The sequence below is a fragment of the Emydura macquarii genome, unplaced genomic scaffold (assembly GCF_026122565.2).
Source record: "Emydura macquarii macquarii isolate MOO-44397 ecotype Brisbane River unplaced genomic scaffold, CSIRO-AGI_Emac_v2 contig_2636, whole genome shotgun sequence".
NCBI lineage: Eukaryota > Metazoa > Chordata > Testudines > Chelidae > Emydura > Emydura macquarii.
The window spans coordinates 10,480,966-10,498,198 of NW_027132773.1; the positions used below are offsets into that span (position 1 = coordinate 10,480,966).

Below are 17,233 nucleotides of genomic sequence, written 5' to 3' on the forward strand. Positions count from 1 at the left end.
ATTTATATCTAACTAATGGGACAGTCTTCACTCCAAAGTTGAAACCTATAATTTCAATATACTACAACTGCTTTAAAGAAGTCTTCCTGCCACCTCCCCAAGACACCAAAAGTACTCCATTCACAATGGATCAACAGGATCCAAGACCTATTCCTATTTAGACAGAATATTTCACCACATAGGAATTCAAAGTACTTTACAAAATAAGGGCCTGATCTGCAAATCTTTAGTATGTTGCTAGTCCCATTAGTCAAGATTCATCATGTGATCAAAGATATGCAGGATCAAGCTCATAAACTGATAAATATATAGGGATCACTTAATTCACTACAAAGGTGAAATGCAACAACTCTATGATCATAAAGTAAAACAATGGAAACAATTTAGGACAAGAAATGAAGAATATTATAGCCCGATGAATTATAGGAGAAATTTTGGTACACAGTGTAATTATCCAAACTAGATTGTGACCATGATACTAATGTTGACATCCCAACCCTCTTGAAAATGCTATGGTATGTTATGTTTACTTAAACTACACAGTCCTTCAGGAAGGGTTTGCACACTAAATACATCTAAAGTGCTTTATACAAATACTAAATAAGTGTCTACAACAGGCCAGCATCTCAGGATATGTCTATGCTGGCGGCAGCAAAGTCGCCACCATGAGATCGATCTTTCTGGATTGATTGAGCAGTCAGCGTAGACCCACTCAATCGATCAGGAAGTTGACATTAGTAAACCACCCCCTAAGGTGGCATAACGCTGCGTCGACAGGAATGCGGTTCCCATTGACGCAGTGCAGTGAAGACGGCGTGCAGAAGGGAAGCACAGCAGTCGACGGGAGTTACGCAAGCTACTCCACTGACTGCCGCTGAATCTCCAGGTAAGTGTAGACCAGGGCTCAGTTTTATGTCAAATCTGAAAGATGCCATCTCCCGTTGAACAGTGCCTCCAAACATCATGCTGGGGACTTTGACACAGTAAGGAGTATTACGTCTCATTTGAACATTTTGAATTATTGAAATGAAAACGACAGACCAGATTAGAGCAAACTCAAACTTTATACTGCTGTGGAACAAAAAGGTTTCTCCTTAAAAGGGAGAAAGTTTCTCCTCTTAATCCTGATGCTATCAGCGATATTCACAGAAGTGTTAAGCATGAAGTTAAACCTCTAGAATGATACTTCTACTGAAATCCTCACTTTGAGCTCAACGGGTCCATTTTTAAAATGGAGCTTGAGATACTTCTGGAAGAGGATTTTTGTCATGTTTCAAAGATATGTGCAAAACTAGATTGCATTTAATTTCACTTGTCAAGGTAATATTCCCTTTTAGATGGTTCTCTTTTGGACAGTGATGAAGAGGGTAAACATGCAAATTTCACTGTTGATAACAAAAGGAAGAAGAACTTAGAATCATGCCATAGACTTAGTCCTTGTATCGCTCTAGTCTAATGTTTGTATTTTTCAAACACCAAAGAGATGGTGTATCCTCAAATGCACATCTTCAACCACAATTTGAAGGTCTTTGGAAAGGCCCAGAGAACTAAATCAATAGCAATGCAGGGTTACAGCTGTTGCTTGTGCTCTTACAGTGAGACCAAAATCATAAGATACTCTCATAGTGCCACAGCATTAGTTAGACTGACCCTCCAATGGTATGTTCTTGGTCTCTTTACAATATTCAGGCTAAAAGTCCAAAAGGAAGCACTCTCAGATTTAAAACTTGTATCTATCTAATGCTGTTGGGTAATTTGAAGTTATAGAAGAGTAGACTTTCTTCCTAGACGTAAATAACCCAGGACTCTCTCTCACTCATGATATATGGAACATGAGGACTTGGCAATTTGTTCTCTCTGCAGAAGCGGACATCAATGTCAATACTGGCATAGACTTATTAAAAATATTCCAACCCCTGCACTTGATTCAATTGATCAGCTTTTTAAAAATTATTTTTAACCACAGTAAGTACTGAAATTGAGGCAAGATATCAATACACTGCAGGAGCGAGGCAGCCATATTACTGGGCAGTGCAAATACTTGATATTCTTGCCTTTTGGACATCAAGATGCAGAGGTTACTTGATATCCTTGCCAAAATGCAAGATTATCAAGTATTTGCACCTTATCCTGAAACAATGTCATTTTGAAATCCAACTTCTTCACCAACTGGATCCATATTCCTGGAACTGCTAAAAGTCATTTGGTGGTGACGCAGAAGGCATTATAACACTGTCTCAGTGTTATGAAGATGAAGGACCGATTTCAATGGACTGGGCAGGTTCATCCAATATTCCTCTTTATAATCTGTGTCTAATAAATCACCCTATGCTGGCTAGAGGAGATTTAAAACATCCCAAGGAAAGATTAGTGCTGTCTCTTGAGGTCATTTAGGTGAAGGACAATTGGCAGTACATCTCTCTGATGACCTCTTTAACAATGTTGCTATTATATAAAGAGCTTGTATCACTACATCCCAGAGTACAGGTGAAGCCAAAGATGAAGACTCTTAGAGCCCTTAGAATAAGGAGAAGAGTTGAAGTATATTGTCAGAAAGAGGTCTGTCTGATCCTAAAAACCCCAGAATGATGATGGAATTCACCTCAAAATTGGGGTCTGAGCCAACCTTAAAGATGACACTTCAGAACCAAGGAAACATCTCTCTTTGATAAAGTAGACTAGTGACAGACAACTCTGGCTATCAGATCTAGTGAAACACTCTTTATTCTCCAGAAGAGAAAAAAACAGCGGCACCTCTCAGAAGCTCAAGTGAGAGAGCCACAAAGGCACCAAAAGTCAAGTTTACACATGGACAGCCCATAAGAGCTGAGGCAACAGTTATCAGAAGAGGTATTAAGCAGTCAAATTTCACAACTTCTTACTTTCACATCCCAGGATTCATTCAGCTCTGACTTTTAGCTGGAACAATAAACTTCCAATGCTTGATAGCTCACACTGATCTCAAGGGAGAGATGTCAGTCTCTAGCTCTAGGAATGCTTGGAACTGAGAAATTTGCAAGATCTGATTTCAGAATCTTGGTCTTTGTCCAGATTAGGAAAAGAGACTGAGATTAAACTGGCATTAGCCACCATATTACTACAGAGTGATGTAAACCTTACTCTTATTTACTGTCATTGTAGGCAACATGATAGGAGAAGTGAATGATGACTATTCCAAAATAAATGTTTGAACCTGGCAGAACAAGTAACAAACACATCAACATTTACAAAAGAGAACCTAAACAACAAGAGCAAGAAGAGAACACAGATCAATTTAAGAACCGTTCTGCTAATTTTTAAAAAGTATAAGCAATCCAAAAAAGAAAAGAACAAGCATGAACCTCCCTGCTCTTGCCAACACAATACATTTGTTGTGAGTCAACAGAACAACAGTGGAATTAGGAAGTCTAAAAATGCCGTTAAAGCTCTCCTCATTTTTCTTATATACAGAAGCACAGCTGCTATCTGAAATAACTTCCTGTGGTGGGATCAACCAACTGCTTAAAATAAGATTCTATGAAAAAAATGGATTATTGGAATATATAGGTATTTTTAGATGTGAAATTAGTTTATGGCATACTTTCAACAGTGTTTTACAGTAGTATGGTACTATACATCATGTAATTTTTATAAATAGATCCTTGGAGCACATTCAAGTTTCTTATTAGTAAACCTTATTGCAGATACGCTGGTTCTACTTAACACCCAGTTAAGAGAGTTTATTAAAACCATCTGTTTTCATATACTATAATTATTTAAGATGATGTAATTAACAAACATATAAATTATAATTCAGTATAATTTCAAATGTTTACATATCTAGACGTAACACTTGATGTTGTTCTTCATTAACTATTGCACAGACTGCCTCAGTTTTAGGGGGTGGCAAAACCAGAAAAGCTAGTTACTTCTGAATAAAAATTTCCAAGTATAATATTTCTGGACATCTTACAGAAAAGGTGAAGATAAAGACCATGAAGCACAATTTTTGACAGTTAACCTTAGTATACTTTAACATACTTCCAAGTTCCAGTCATAAAAAAATAATGCTCATCTTCATTATCAATTTTATTCTTTTGAGCGAATTCACCTATTTGTATTTTAGCAATAAACATTTAATGGGCAGTACTGTTACCCAATTTGGCCCAACGTTTAAGTTTTGTAAAAACTAGCTTAACACAACATAAGAACATACAAAATTCCTCTGCAATTTTTGTAATACAAATATTGCAACATTCTGTAGATGTATTAAAAAACACAGGAAAGAATTTGAGCGGAAATCTGACTATGAACTGAAGTAGAACCAAATAACCTATTCCCTCTCCTCCCCCACATTTCTATTACCTGGAAATAAACAGCATAAATGAGCAAAATAAACCACATTTTAAAATTCTTCCAATTTTAATAATGTAAGTTATTTGAAATCTTAAGGAAATTTGAGAATTGTTATATTAACATGATAGCATCCCCTTAAGCAAACATAATGAAACATCAAATCTCTTTCAAATATACTATATTACATGCAGGGCCAGTGTAACCAGTAGGCAAACTAGGCAGTCACCTAGAGCAGCAAAATTTGGGGGTGTGGGGGGCGGGGGGGAAGAAGGGGGGAAGGGCGGCAAAAAACTGAATGAACTATTCGTGAAACTACATAATTAAGCAAACGGGCTTCAGCAGTGGGAATGAAAAAGGCCAGTGAGAATGTACAAATCAGTATCATAATATTCTCTCTTTTTCATGTAAAGTAAATCTGTAATTATAATGCAGAAATTTATTGATACTAACTCACAATAATCATTTCTAAAGTTAATTGGGGGAGGTGGCACAAGGCTGAAGGTTCACTAGGGCGCCTAATACTCTTACATCAGCTATGATTACATGCTACCAAGCACCATACAAATATTCATCTAGGACACAAAGGAAATGTTTACACAAAATAGAAGTGCAGGCAGAAGTAATCTTGCTACATTATTACTATAGCATAACCTGCCCTCTAGTGGAAAAAACAAAAATGACTCATGCAAACCTAGCTGCAGTAATGTAAACTCCTAATGGAAACAAAGTGTCCAGAGCTTCCAGTACCCCTTAAACTCTCCCTAAGCTTCTTATGTTTCTGAATCACCAGCACATTTTCATAATCTATAGTATTTCTTTGCTGATTCCAGTGCTTAATAACTGGAATAACATTGTTTCTCTTGCCAAATCAGTTGAAGGGCTAGTCTAAAACATGTCTAGAACCTTTATCTATTCTTCAACATACACTTCCTTTTTCTTAATGCTTTTCCCCAAGTTTTATCACAAATATCCTTGATTTAGCATCCTACTTTATTTTCTTGAAAGCAATAAACTGGAAAGTAGTTTAAAAGTCATATTCTGATACAACTTATGTGAAAACCATTTTGATATTTAAGACAGTGGTTCTCAACCAGGGATACGTGTACACCTGGGGCTATGCAGAGGTTCTCCAGAGGTACATCAACTCATGTAGCTATTTGCCTAGTTTTACAACAAGCTATATAAAAAGCACTAGCAAAGTCAGTACAAACTAAGATTCCATACAGACAATGACTGGTTTATGCGGCTCTACATACTGTATCAGCGGTTCTCAAACTGTGGATCGTGACCCCAAAATGGGTCACGAGTTTGTTTTTATGGGCTGCCAGGGCTGGCATTAGACTTGCTGGGGCCCAGGGCAGAAAGCTGAAGCCTGAGCCATGCTGCCCAAGGCTGAAGCCAAAGCCCAAGGGCTTTAGCCCCTGGCAGCATGACTCGGGCTTCGGCTTCAGCCCTGGTCGGTGGGTGTTAAGACTTGCTGGGGCCTAGGGTGACCAGATAGCAAGTGTGAAAAATCAGGAGAGACGGTGGGGGGGTAATAGATGCTTATATAAGACAAAGCTCTGAATATCGAGACTGTCCCTATAAAATTGGGACATCTAGTCACCCTACAGGGACCCAAGGCAGAAAGCCGAAGCTCAAGCCCTACCGCCCAGGGCTGAAGCCAAAGCCTGAGCAACTTAGCTTCATGTGGTCCTAGGCAATAGCCCTGCTTGCCACCCCCTAATGCCAGCTCTGAGAGCAGGAATAGACTTAATGGGGAGAAAATACTTTTCACTATCTCCCAGAATGACAAGTCTCACAAGTGAAAAACAGGCTCAAATATCATACTGAAATGTAAGTACAGTAGAACCTTAGAGTTACGAACACCAAAGCTATGAATTGACCGGTCAACCACACACCTCATTTGGAATTGGAAGTATGCAATCAGTCAGCAGCAACGACCCCTTCCCCACCTCCACCCCCAAAAAAAGGCAAATATAGCACAGTACTGTGTTAAATGTAAACTACAAAAAAAAGGGGGAACGCAGCATTTTTCTTTTGCATAGTAAAGTTTCAAAGCTGTATTAAGTCAATGTTCAGTTGTAAACATCTGAAAGAAACACCATAACATTTTGTTTAGAGTTAAACAACCTCCATTCCTGAGGTGTTCATAATCTGAGGTTCTACTAATATTTATATTCCAATCAATTTATTTTATAAATATATGGTAAAATTGAGAAAGTAAGCAATTTTTAAGTAATGGTGTGTGATACTTTTGTATTTTTGTGTCTGTTTTTGTAAGCAAGTAGTTTTTAAGTGAGGTGAAAGTTGGGCTACGCAAGACAAATCAGACTCCTGAAAGGGGTACAAGTAGTCTGGAAAGATTGGGAACCACACTGCTTTAGGAGACCTAGACTTTGCTACTTGCAGTGCACAGTTAAAAACAGTTTAATATTTTTTAAATTACCTTAACAAAATCTCTATCAGTTTTCTCCTTCCATTCTTCTCCAAATACAGTAGAAAATGATCCTAAAGCTTTAAGCATAAAAAGTAACATTTAGTAAAAATGAATTGAATATTTTCCTTTGATTTTCTACTAATACACAATGCAAATAAAGATTCAACAATACTACAGACCACTCAGAAGTTTTCTTTTTCTTAGAGTAATCTTGCAGTAAGATGTAATAAATCACTGTAATCTCTATTGCAATACACTCAATTCACTGCTGTCATGGTACTAGTTTAAGGCATAAAGAAATATTTGAATGGTCTAAACTTTGTATACCGTTGCCTTGTACCTTAAAGAGCCATGACATGCTTTTCTAGAATTCTTTTGACAAAAATATGAAGTGGTTTCTTAGTTTTTAATCTCATGTCAGCAACTAGTTTTTGCTTGTACATGGTAAAGAGTAAAGATGTTCTCAGGTTAGTTTAGCACGGTACCTAGGCAAAGCCTCTCTTGAAGTTTTCAAAAAGCCAACACAATGGCTAGACATCATTACCACTTAATAAAATATTAATATTTTACAAGGAACTTTACGGTAATCCCTGGCTGCTTTGCAGGAACCAGCACCTGATACTACATCAGACTTTCTGGCCTATCACTCCTTGGAAACAGCAAAGACTAGTTCACAGGATTTCCTTCGACATGAAAATATCTGTTTTGGAGCTTGGAAGTCTGCAATTGATTAGTGCCAATATGAAGTTGTATAAAACAGTATTTGTTTCACAATTCAGCTGAAAAAAATGAAGCAGCATTTGACATCTTATAGCATCCAAGATCAAGGCTTCTACAGCATTTGGCATGCAAGGCCTAATTAAATATTTTGAGGATACAAACAAGTTACTTAAAACAATCCTACTGGCAAGATGGGAAAGTAGTTCCATCATATTCTTAGGTTACATAAGAGAACTAAAACTTAAATTAAAACACCAATGTTAAAAAACCGAGACAAGTATTCCTGAGAGGGGCTGTCCTAATACATGCAAGATACGAATTAGCTCAAACTATTAAACTAGAATAAATTTTAAGAGATTAAACAAAATTAAGAAAAATATTACTAGAAACATCACAAAAAGAGTATTAACACAATTCGCCAACTATAATGATGGAAACAATAGATATGCTTAAATATTACTCTGATTAATAATAAATAAACCTTGCACTATAGACAAGCCAAATCTTCCAAAACCCCATAAAAGGTAAATATTCCTCAGCTATCACTTATTTCCATTGGAAATTGTTGTCACAAAATTAAAATGAAAATATTTTTACAGAAAATTAAAATAGTTATAACTTCTCATATTCAATCACTAAATTTAACATATGCATCATTATTGCACTGTGACAGCACACAGATGCCTCATTCAAACTTGGAGCCCCATTTTTCAAGGTGCTGTAAAAACACATAAGAAAACACAATCCTTGCACCAATGAGTTTAAAATCTAAAATGACAAGAAAGATATACAGACTTAAAATGATTCTTAAGAAATACCAAAATATTCCCTCTCCAATTGTCAGTGAGTGAAGGATTACAGGATGGACTGGAGAAGCAAATACTTTTGTGTGGCAATATGACTTGTCTCAGGTAATCAAAATTAAGAGAATGGGAACCTAAATTCGTTTGTTAATGGCTAATTGCAACAACACTAGAAAATAAGTATTCCCTCATTAAATGGGTAGGGAAATGGAACACATCTGTTTTCTGCATTGATGGGACCCTCACGGCTGGATTAGAGAGTAGGTGAAAATAAAATCCTTCTCCTAGTGGAAGAAAAGAACATATCCACTACAAATTTGACTCTCTCTACTTCCAAAGACTATTCATTTGCTATTGTTAGCCATGGCCACGAACTTTATCTCAAATACTTCTCAGCTGAGGAAGACCATAATAGAAAGAGCAGCTAGTACAGATCACCTATGAAACAACCATAGGAAGTACAGGCTTGACCTGCAAAAGCTAAGCAACGAAGGACTAGCTAACAGTGTCCAAGAAAGCATGAAACAAAGGAACATTCAAAACTTACTGGAGCACTATTCTCATTTCTGTAAAAGCTACTTTGAAGAAGGAATTGTCCTCTCAGAAGAGTGACTATTTAAATTCAGAATCCAAGGATAGGCCTCTGGCAAGCACTAATTAGGGGAATAGAATTAATTTTAGCCTCTCTATAAGCATCCTTCCACCTGGGAATTCCTGTGATTCACCCAGATGCAGACAATATATTGGTCTGGTCAGATGTGAGGGACATTTTCACCTTGTTGTTAGAGCAACATCCTATTAAGGAAAAACACACTAAAGGGACAGACACACAACCCAAAAATTCTAAGAGAGAAATTAGACCAACACTAATATATTCCTGATAAGACAAACTTTTTACATACTATAAATGATTAAGGAAATAAAAAAAGTTTATAATATTTTTTTAAATGAGTATATAATGTGTCTCACATATACTATTTCCCCATAACTAAAGGAAAACAAGTAAAAAGATAGTGATTTTGATGTACTATTTTGCAAAAGCATGTGCGTGCATGAATGCATACACACACATACACGCTGCATCTATTATATAGGGGGATCCTAGAATACTCTTTAAACAATGCTCATTTATTATTTATTTAGATTAAACTTAACTTTGGAGAACATTACTATCTCTTGGTAGAGAAGCTTTGTACAGAACAAAAATTAAAATAGTGAACGATTCTTTTGCCCTTAAGCTGAGAGTTACATTTTACCCTATTGTCATTCAGTGAGTTTACAGGATGGTTTATCCATATCTTTTGCTTACAAAAGGACATAAAGCAAGGAACAATAAACAATTTGGCCAAATAGCTACACACACTGGTTACTCTACCCAGGAGAATTCCTATTGAAGTAGTTTTGTGAAATATAACTTCTTAAAATATTAAAAATGCAAGCATGTCAATTAAATATTTCTTAAACCCAAACTGAGATCATTGTGATGATATTGAAATTTGATTTCTAAATTTCACTGTGGTTAGGAACTGAAGGGAATCTCTTTTTATCAGAATACAAACTCAGTGTGTCATTTCTATGAGATGCTTCTTTCTATTTTAATGTGTAATTGACATTAAAATGCATATTTTTAAAAAAATCAACAAGGTCCTATGCATTCTCCAGGAAAACAAACAAGCACACAAGTCCTGGCATTAGAAGCTAAACAGAAATCTAATACTAAAAATTATTATTGCTTCTCAAGTAATTTAAAAATACCACTGAAAACCCAGTTCTTAAGTTTCACTAAATTAAACTGTTAAATGACACTGTCTCTAAACCATATATTAGCTGAATAAAAAAAGGAATTTTAATATTCAAAGACTGATACAAAGCACAAGTTATTATGAAATAAAGAAAACTAAATGTCAAGTTAATTTCTCTTCAATAAATTACTTAAAATTTATTATAAATGAAGAATGATAATTATTCAAAACTAAAAGAAGCTAGAAAATATATATTTGCACCTTTCCCGCTTAGCTCTTAAAATGTTATATACAGTAAAAATGGAATTCAACTTAAAACTTACTATCATCAAACACCCCAGCATTAGCAAGCAGTAGAGTGATGATTTTAGGGTCCTTCTCAAGCTGCATGACATGCTTGCTTTCATTTGACAGAAGAGTGCACACATTAATAGCAAAGTCCACTTCATTGGGGAGTCCAGATAGCAGTGAAAGCACCAATTTATTATAGTCATTTGGCGAATTAAAGTCCATAGACAGCCCATAGCTTTGACGAAGATAATCTAACCAAGACAAAAGAAATAATGAGAACAATGTTTCTGCAGCCAAACTAATAAAATGAATATTCTGGTTGACATAATAAGCAAAATATCAATAACTGTATTTAATAAATAAGTCATGGTCTTTAACCAACTTTTCCAACATTTCGTTTGTTTTTTCCATCTTCTTTGGGCCAGAACACTGAGACCATTTCCTTTGCATGTGGATCTTGCCAGTTAGTTGTTTATTCCAGAATGGAATACTGCAAGATATGCTCTACTTGAAGAGAGCCTTGAAAACCACACAGAAACTTCAGCTAGGACAGAATGCAGCCCAATTATTTAGAGATATTTTCTAGATCTATTCTCTGTATTATTATTTATTTGTAGGACTGTACCACTTAGCAGCCCCTGATCATAAATCAGGATCTCACTTTACTAGGTGCTGTAGAAATACAGAACAAAAAAGAGCTCCTGTCCCAAAGAGCTCACAATCTAAGTCGACTGTATTGGCATCCAATTTGTTTCTTTGTTCCAATCAAGATTTGCATTTTGATCTGTAGAGACCCATATGGTATAGATTCTCTGGCTACATTATGGACCACCTGGCTCCTCAAGTTGTAACCCAGAAGTTGAGATCAGTGAAACCCAGATTTAAACATCTGTGAGCTGCAGGCAGACCATTATCAGTGAAAACTCTGAAATTAACTCCTTAACTTGGCCCAATAGATCCTGAGTGTGTTGATTTTCAAAGAATGACATTTTAAGGCCTACCTGTTTACCCAACGAGTCTGGAGGCGTTGGGCTTATTTATGGATTTGGAGGATTTCTTGGTTTCTGTTTTGTTTTTTGGGTAACAGGAGAAATTATTCTGTTTATGTTAGATAATGATTTGACTGACATACAGTGTTGATGTTTTTAACAACACTGTAAATGCATTTAAAGACCGTTCCAGTTTAAACATGGAAAATTAAAATAAATATCACAGCAATCTTTTTCTCAAAAATGTAATTTACCTGACACACTGTGTTGCTGGTAATTATAGGAAGATGGAATTGCACCTATAGGAAGTTGTGGCTTTGGATTGCCTGGTTGTACTTCATCATCGTCCTCCCCAAAATGATGTACTTTCTCGTACTTTTCTAGATAGCTGAAATTAAGAAAGCAAAGATTTTTAATATTTACCATGTAACTAACTACCCTATCCTCTAAGTGTTGAACTGCTGAAGAAAACAACAGCAACTGTAGAAACATAGAGGTTTACTGAAATCAATAGTTAAACTGTGGTATAAAATACAAAACCATGAATCAGACTGACAAAAGCTGATACAGGTAGGTAAGTGGAATCATGTAGCCTGATCTGTAGATTATAGGGTTGACAGGTTCTTTTCTCAAGATCAGGCCCAGTATTATTCAAATTATTATATAGTTAGGAACCCTGACATGCACAGTTACGACACTCATACTATAAGAACTCTTCTATGATTACAAATAGCTTATTAATACATTTAGCAGTTACAAACACCCCAACTCAGTAAAGTAGACAGAGTTACATTCTATAGTATATCTGCACATCCATATATTCACACCACCCCTGGTAGAACAATCTGAAATGTTAGTCATCACTTTCCCCCTTTTCACCATTGGCCATCATTTGGCACCTCCCAAGGACTACATCTCTTTCTCCTACTTCCCCAAGGCTGGGATGTAACTTTTCATTTATAATATGATACTCTGACCCCCTACTGAATATGCAACGAACATAGTGGCATTTCCCCCTTTTCCTTATTTGTATTTTCTCACTTTACTAATGTTGGAGTGTTCTTCTCCTATCAGTTAATATATCAATGATCTCAACTTATCATCATATGTCAATGTATTACCATGGCCCTCTTGTGGTTAGGTCATGTACCTGTGGTACAAATTCCTCTTAAACACTCTATTTTCAGCTCCCCAGTACTTGGGGTTTTTCTTTAAGCCGTTTATCTGTTTAAAGTTTATCGGTTAGGCCTTAAGTCATATGATAACTTGTTGAAGCCAATGTCTTACAGTATACCGGCCTGTAAGTTCCTTGCATTACTGCTGAATATAATGGAAAGCAGTGAATATAATAAAGGCAAGCTAGCCCTATGGGCTACACTCATGACTTAGATATGAAATTTGTTTATATTTGCCAATAATACTCCTTGGCTAAAAATTATAGTATTATTAGCCACCTTGTAACTAAGCCCACTTTCTTTTTATGTGGATCAGTTTTTGCTTTTGTTATCTGACATACTTTTGTATGTGCTTTTGTTACCAGCAGGTGGAAGTACCTACAAATTACTACAAGAAGTATCGTAAAAATATTTTGCATAGTTTACCAATAGAAGCACAATACAGAGAAGAGTGGGCAATACATAGACATAATCAACAGGTAGTGGTTCATAATAATGCTAGGAATATAAATATACTAAATACAACATGTGGACACTAAAAGTGCTAAGCCTCATTAGCAGGATAAATGACACTATTGGAACTTTTTTAGAATCTCTCATGCAGTAATGCTGAATGTCATATTTTATGAGGTGACAGGCTGTGTCAGAATGGGTTAGGAAAATAGAAACCAGACACACTCATGGCTGGATAGATCATATTGGTGGTAACAAGGCAAATTGTTAAAGTGTACCTTATTGTGTAGTTAACGTATGGTGAAAAAATATGTACTTTCGAAAACTATTACTTCAATACGTAACTTCAACCATATAAGCCCCAATCCTGAAAATGCTCACCCATACATTTAATTTTACACACACGAGTAGTTCCACTGACCTCAGTGGGACTACTTGTGTGCACCGTTCACTAGTGGAGAGTGAGTGTGTGCAGGACTGTGGCCTATATGGGAGGGCTCATGCATAAAGCTACTTACATTGCAGGATGGAGGTCTTACGCTATAACTGCTTGGTAATCAGGAAATAGTTTTAAATCTCTTTCTATCAGTATGTAGATACCAGAAGGGTTTTTTTGTTTGTCTGTTTGTTTTAAAATCTCTGCGGAAAGGAAAGAGCTCAATCCTGAAAGGTGCTGGATGCTTTCAACTCTCGTTGATGTAAATGGAGTTGAGAGCACTCACACATTGCATGTTTCTACAAGGTATTTAAGCATATGTCTAAGTCAGTGGTTTTCAATCTTTTTTCATTTGCAGACTCCTAAAAAATTTTGAATGGAGGTATGGACCCCTTTGGAAATTCAGCTTGTGGTTCACGAACCCCTACCATCGAAGTCTGAAAACTGACTGAACAGAATTCAACTATAAGCGTTGCACGTGCTCAGCATGGCATTTGATGCAGTGTCAAAAAGGGAGCTAAATTGTGGGCTTCTATGATAATGACAACGCTTCTGGGTTTTGACCCGTAGGTGGGGTATTCATATAGTTTTGATTGATCAGAAAAACAGAATGCCTTTTCAGTGATCTGAAACTTTATTTTCATACTCACCTTTCACAGACCCCTCACATATAGTCTGCATACCCTGTGGTTGAAAACCACTGGCCTAATTTTAAGCATGTGACTATTCTCATTCACTTTAATGGGATCACTCACATGCTTATAATTAGGCTCATGCTTAAAATCCTTGCTGAACCAGAGCCTAAATGAAGTAAACATGTCTTTAAATTTCAAGCAAACAATTTTCATAATAAAAAGATTGAGTAAAGGTTTAAGTTAATCTCACAAGAGAAAGAAAATTAATAAGGGCTGTAAGTAGATGTTGCATAAAACAACTATGATTAAAACTATGTCTGTATGCTGCTTTGAACACATAAATCACTATATAAATGATAAGTATTATTAGATGACCCACTGGTGCAACACCATCTATTATAATATAGACTCCATATCACGAGTTAAGAACCTAGCAGAAATCTTAACTATGATATCACTTTGCTTTTGCTGATTAAATAGACCTAAATTAATATTTAAATAGTGTTGCTTTTACATTCCTTCAAAATAAAAATCCTCACTGATTCACTTTATCTTTTAATTTAATTTCTGCAAAAGAGCAGACCCCAAAAAATTATGAGTGACTGAATTTTCTTTCCACTCTGTCAAATTTCAACATTTCCCCACCCACAATCTTTAGGACCTAAATCTTCAGTTCTTTCCTTCCAGCTCATTTTTCTTCCACTCTGATTTAACCTTTTTCCCTCCCTTTGAGCCCTTTAATCAAAATTGTAACCAAATACAATTTATAGCTTACATATGGCAAGAGGTGCTTTTTAACATGTGAATTTTCATAATGCTGCTCTGAGCAAAATAAAAAAAGACTGCAGCTCCTTTTTAAATAACTTCACTCTTTGCTGGAATGATGGGACATTTAAAAAGACTAACATTTTACCAAAACCCACACAATTACATACTCTTTCAGTAATTCCTTTATTTCTATTGTATTTTACCAAAAGAGATGTATTACAATAGAAGCTTTAGTTTCTTTATAATCAACCACCATCAAGGTATATAAAAAACCCAATCACTTCCATTCCATAGCAGTGAATTGTTATACATCCAATACCGAGTGTTGCATCAGGCAGGAAGAACACAATGATTAGAAGCGACAGTTTTTATTTCCCAAGGCCATGTTCACTTTACAACTTTTTAACCATTTTATGCTACTCTTTTAAAAATGGTTAATACATTTTTTTTTTTAAAGAATGTAACAGCCACGCCAAAGAACCATGTTCAAACCCTGCACAAGAGGTAGCCTTGAACGATGTGTGGATCAAATGTTTGAAAGTAGTGAAGAGAGATGTACTGGATAATTATGTAGATTGGTTTTCCAGTAATACAAAAATTTACAGCATGGCATCAATAAATTAATGCAAACTGGTTACTTCCAAATCAGGAATAAAAGATAGTAACTATCTTGTAACTGTTGTTCTTCGATGTGTTGTTCATGGTCCATTCCATTGTAGGTACGTGCGTGCCCTGTGCACAGTTACTGGAAAACTTTTCCCCTTAGCAGATCCCGGCTTTGGCGCCCCCTGGAGTCCCACACGCATGGCATGGTATATGTGGTGCTGCTGACCCTGCGCCCCCTTGGTTCCTTCTTGCCGTCAACTCCGACAGCGGGCGGGTCATGGAATGGATATGAGCAACACATTTGAAAAAACAACAGTTACAAGATAAGTAACCATCTTTTCTTCTCGAATGCTGCTCATGTCCATTCCATTGTAGGTGACTTGCAAGCAGTGTCTTGGAGGCAGGCTCGGAGTTCACAAGTTGGTTGACTGCAACATCGTCCTACCGAATCTGGCGTTACCCCTAGCCTGTTGCTCAACAGCATAGCGGGACATAAAGGTATGCACTGACGACCATGTAGCAGCTTTGAATATGTCCTGCATGGGCACCCATGCCAAGAATGCTGCAGAAGATGCCTGTGCTCTGGTGGAGTGAGCTGTGATGTTGCCCAGTAGTGGAACCTTCGCTTGCTCATAACAGAAGCGTATGCAGGCAGTTATCCAGGAGGAGATTTGTTGCAACGAGACACATAAGCCCTTCATCCTTTCGGCCACTGCGATGAACAGCTGCATGGACTTATGGAACGGCTTTGTCCTCTCCAAGTAGAAAGCCAGGGCTCTGCATACATCCAGAGTATGCCATCTCCTTTCCTCTTTGGAAGTGTGAGGCTTTGGGAAAAACACTGGCAGAAAAATGTCCTGGTTGGTGTGGAATTGTGAAACCACCTTGGGTAGGAAGGCCGGGTGAGGCCTCAGCTGGACCTTATCCTTATAAAAAACTGTATAGGGTGGCTCCGAAGTGAAAGCCCTGATTTCGGACACCCTCCTAATCGATGTGATAGCTATTAGGAAGGCCACCTTCCATGACAGTAGCAGAAGTGGGCAAGTTGCCATAGGCCCTGACCTGAGGGTAGAGCTTTTCTATGCTCTTCAGAAATCTTGCTGCCATGGCGTGCAAAAAAACTGATTTCCCGTGAATTGGGGGATGAAAGGCTGAGATGGCAGCCAGATGCACCTTTAGCGAGGCAGTAGCTATACCCTGAAGCTTGAGGTGCAACAGGTAGGTAGTCCAGGACCATCTGGATCAGTGCCTGGTGGGACGTAATCTGTCATGCTGTGGCCCAGCAAGTGAACCTCTTCCACTTGGCCAAATATGATGAGCTCATGGAGGGCTTCCTGCTACTCATCAGAACGGTCTGCACCTGAAACGAGTCAGCTTGTTCCTGCAAGCTCAGCCATTCAACCTCCACACCATCAGATGGAGAGGCGGCGGAAGGCGCCCCTGGTACTAGGAAAGTAGGTCGTGCCACCTTGGTAGCTCCAGGGGAGGGGCGACTGACAGCTCCAGGAGTGTCATGAACCAGTGCTGCCTGGGCCACGTGGGTGCAATAAGGATGACTGTCGCCTTGTCTTTCTTGATCTTTAATAGAACCTTGTGTATTAATGGAATGGGAGGGAAGGCGTACAGCAGACCCCTGACCATGGAATGAGGAAAGCGTCTGACATGCCCCTTTCATCCCGCCCCTGAAAGGAGCAGAACTGGCTGCACTTCTTGTTGACTGTGGAGGCAAAGAGATCCACTTGGGGAAATCCCCACCTCCGGAAGATCATGTCGGCAACTGACAGGTGGAGAGACCACTTGTGAGATGGTACAAAGGACCTGTTGAGCCGGTCTGCTGTGG

The 17,233-nt window shown here is 37.6% G+C and overlaps 1 protein-coding gene across 1 annotated transcript in view; it reads right to left on the reverse strand.

Annotated features, from left to right (window-relative positions):
• Positions 1 to 17,233, reverse strand: part of ARID2 (AT-rich interaction domain 2) — a 149,889-nt gene that overhangs the window by 62,044 nt on the left and 70,612 nt on the right. Inside the window, exons 4-6 of the mRNA XM_067564162.1 lie at positions 11,575 to 11,708; positions 10,364 to 10,582; positions 6,785 to 6,852 (exon numbers count right to left, since the gene is read on the reverse strand). Of these exons, the coding sequence (XP_067420263.1) occupies positions 6,785 to 6,852; positions 10,364 to 10,582; positions 11,575 to 11,708 (421 nt within the window). The remainder of the gene's footprint in view (positions 1 to 6,784; positions 6,853 to 10,363; positions 10,583 to 11,574; positions 11,709 to 17,233) is intronic.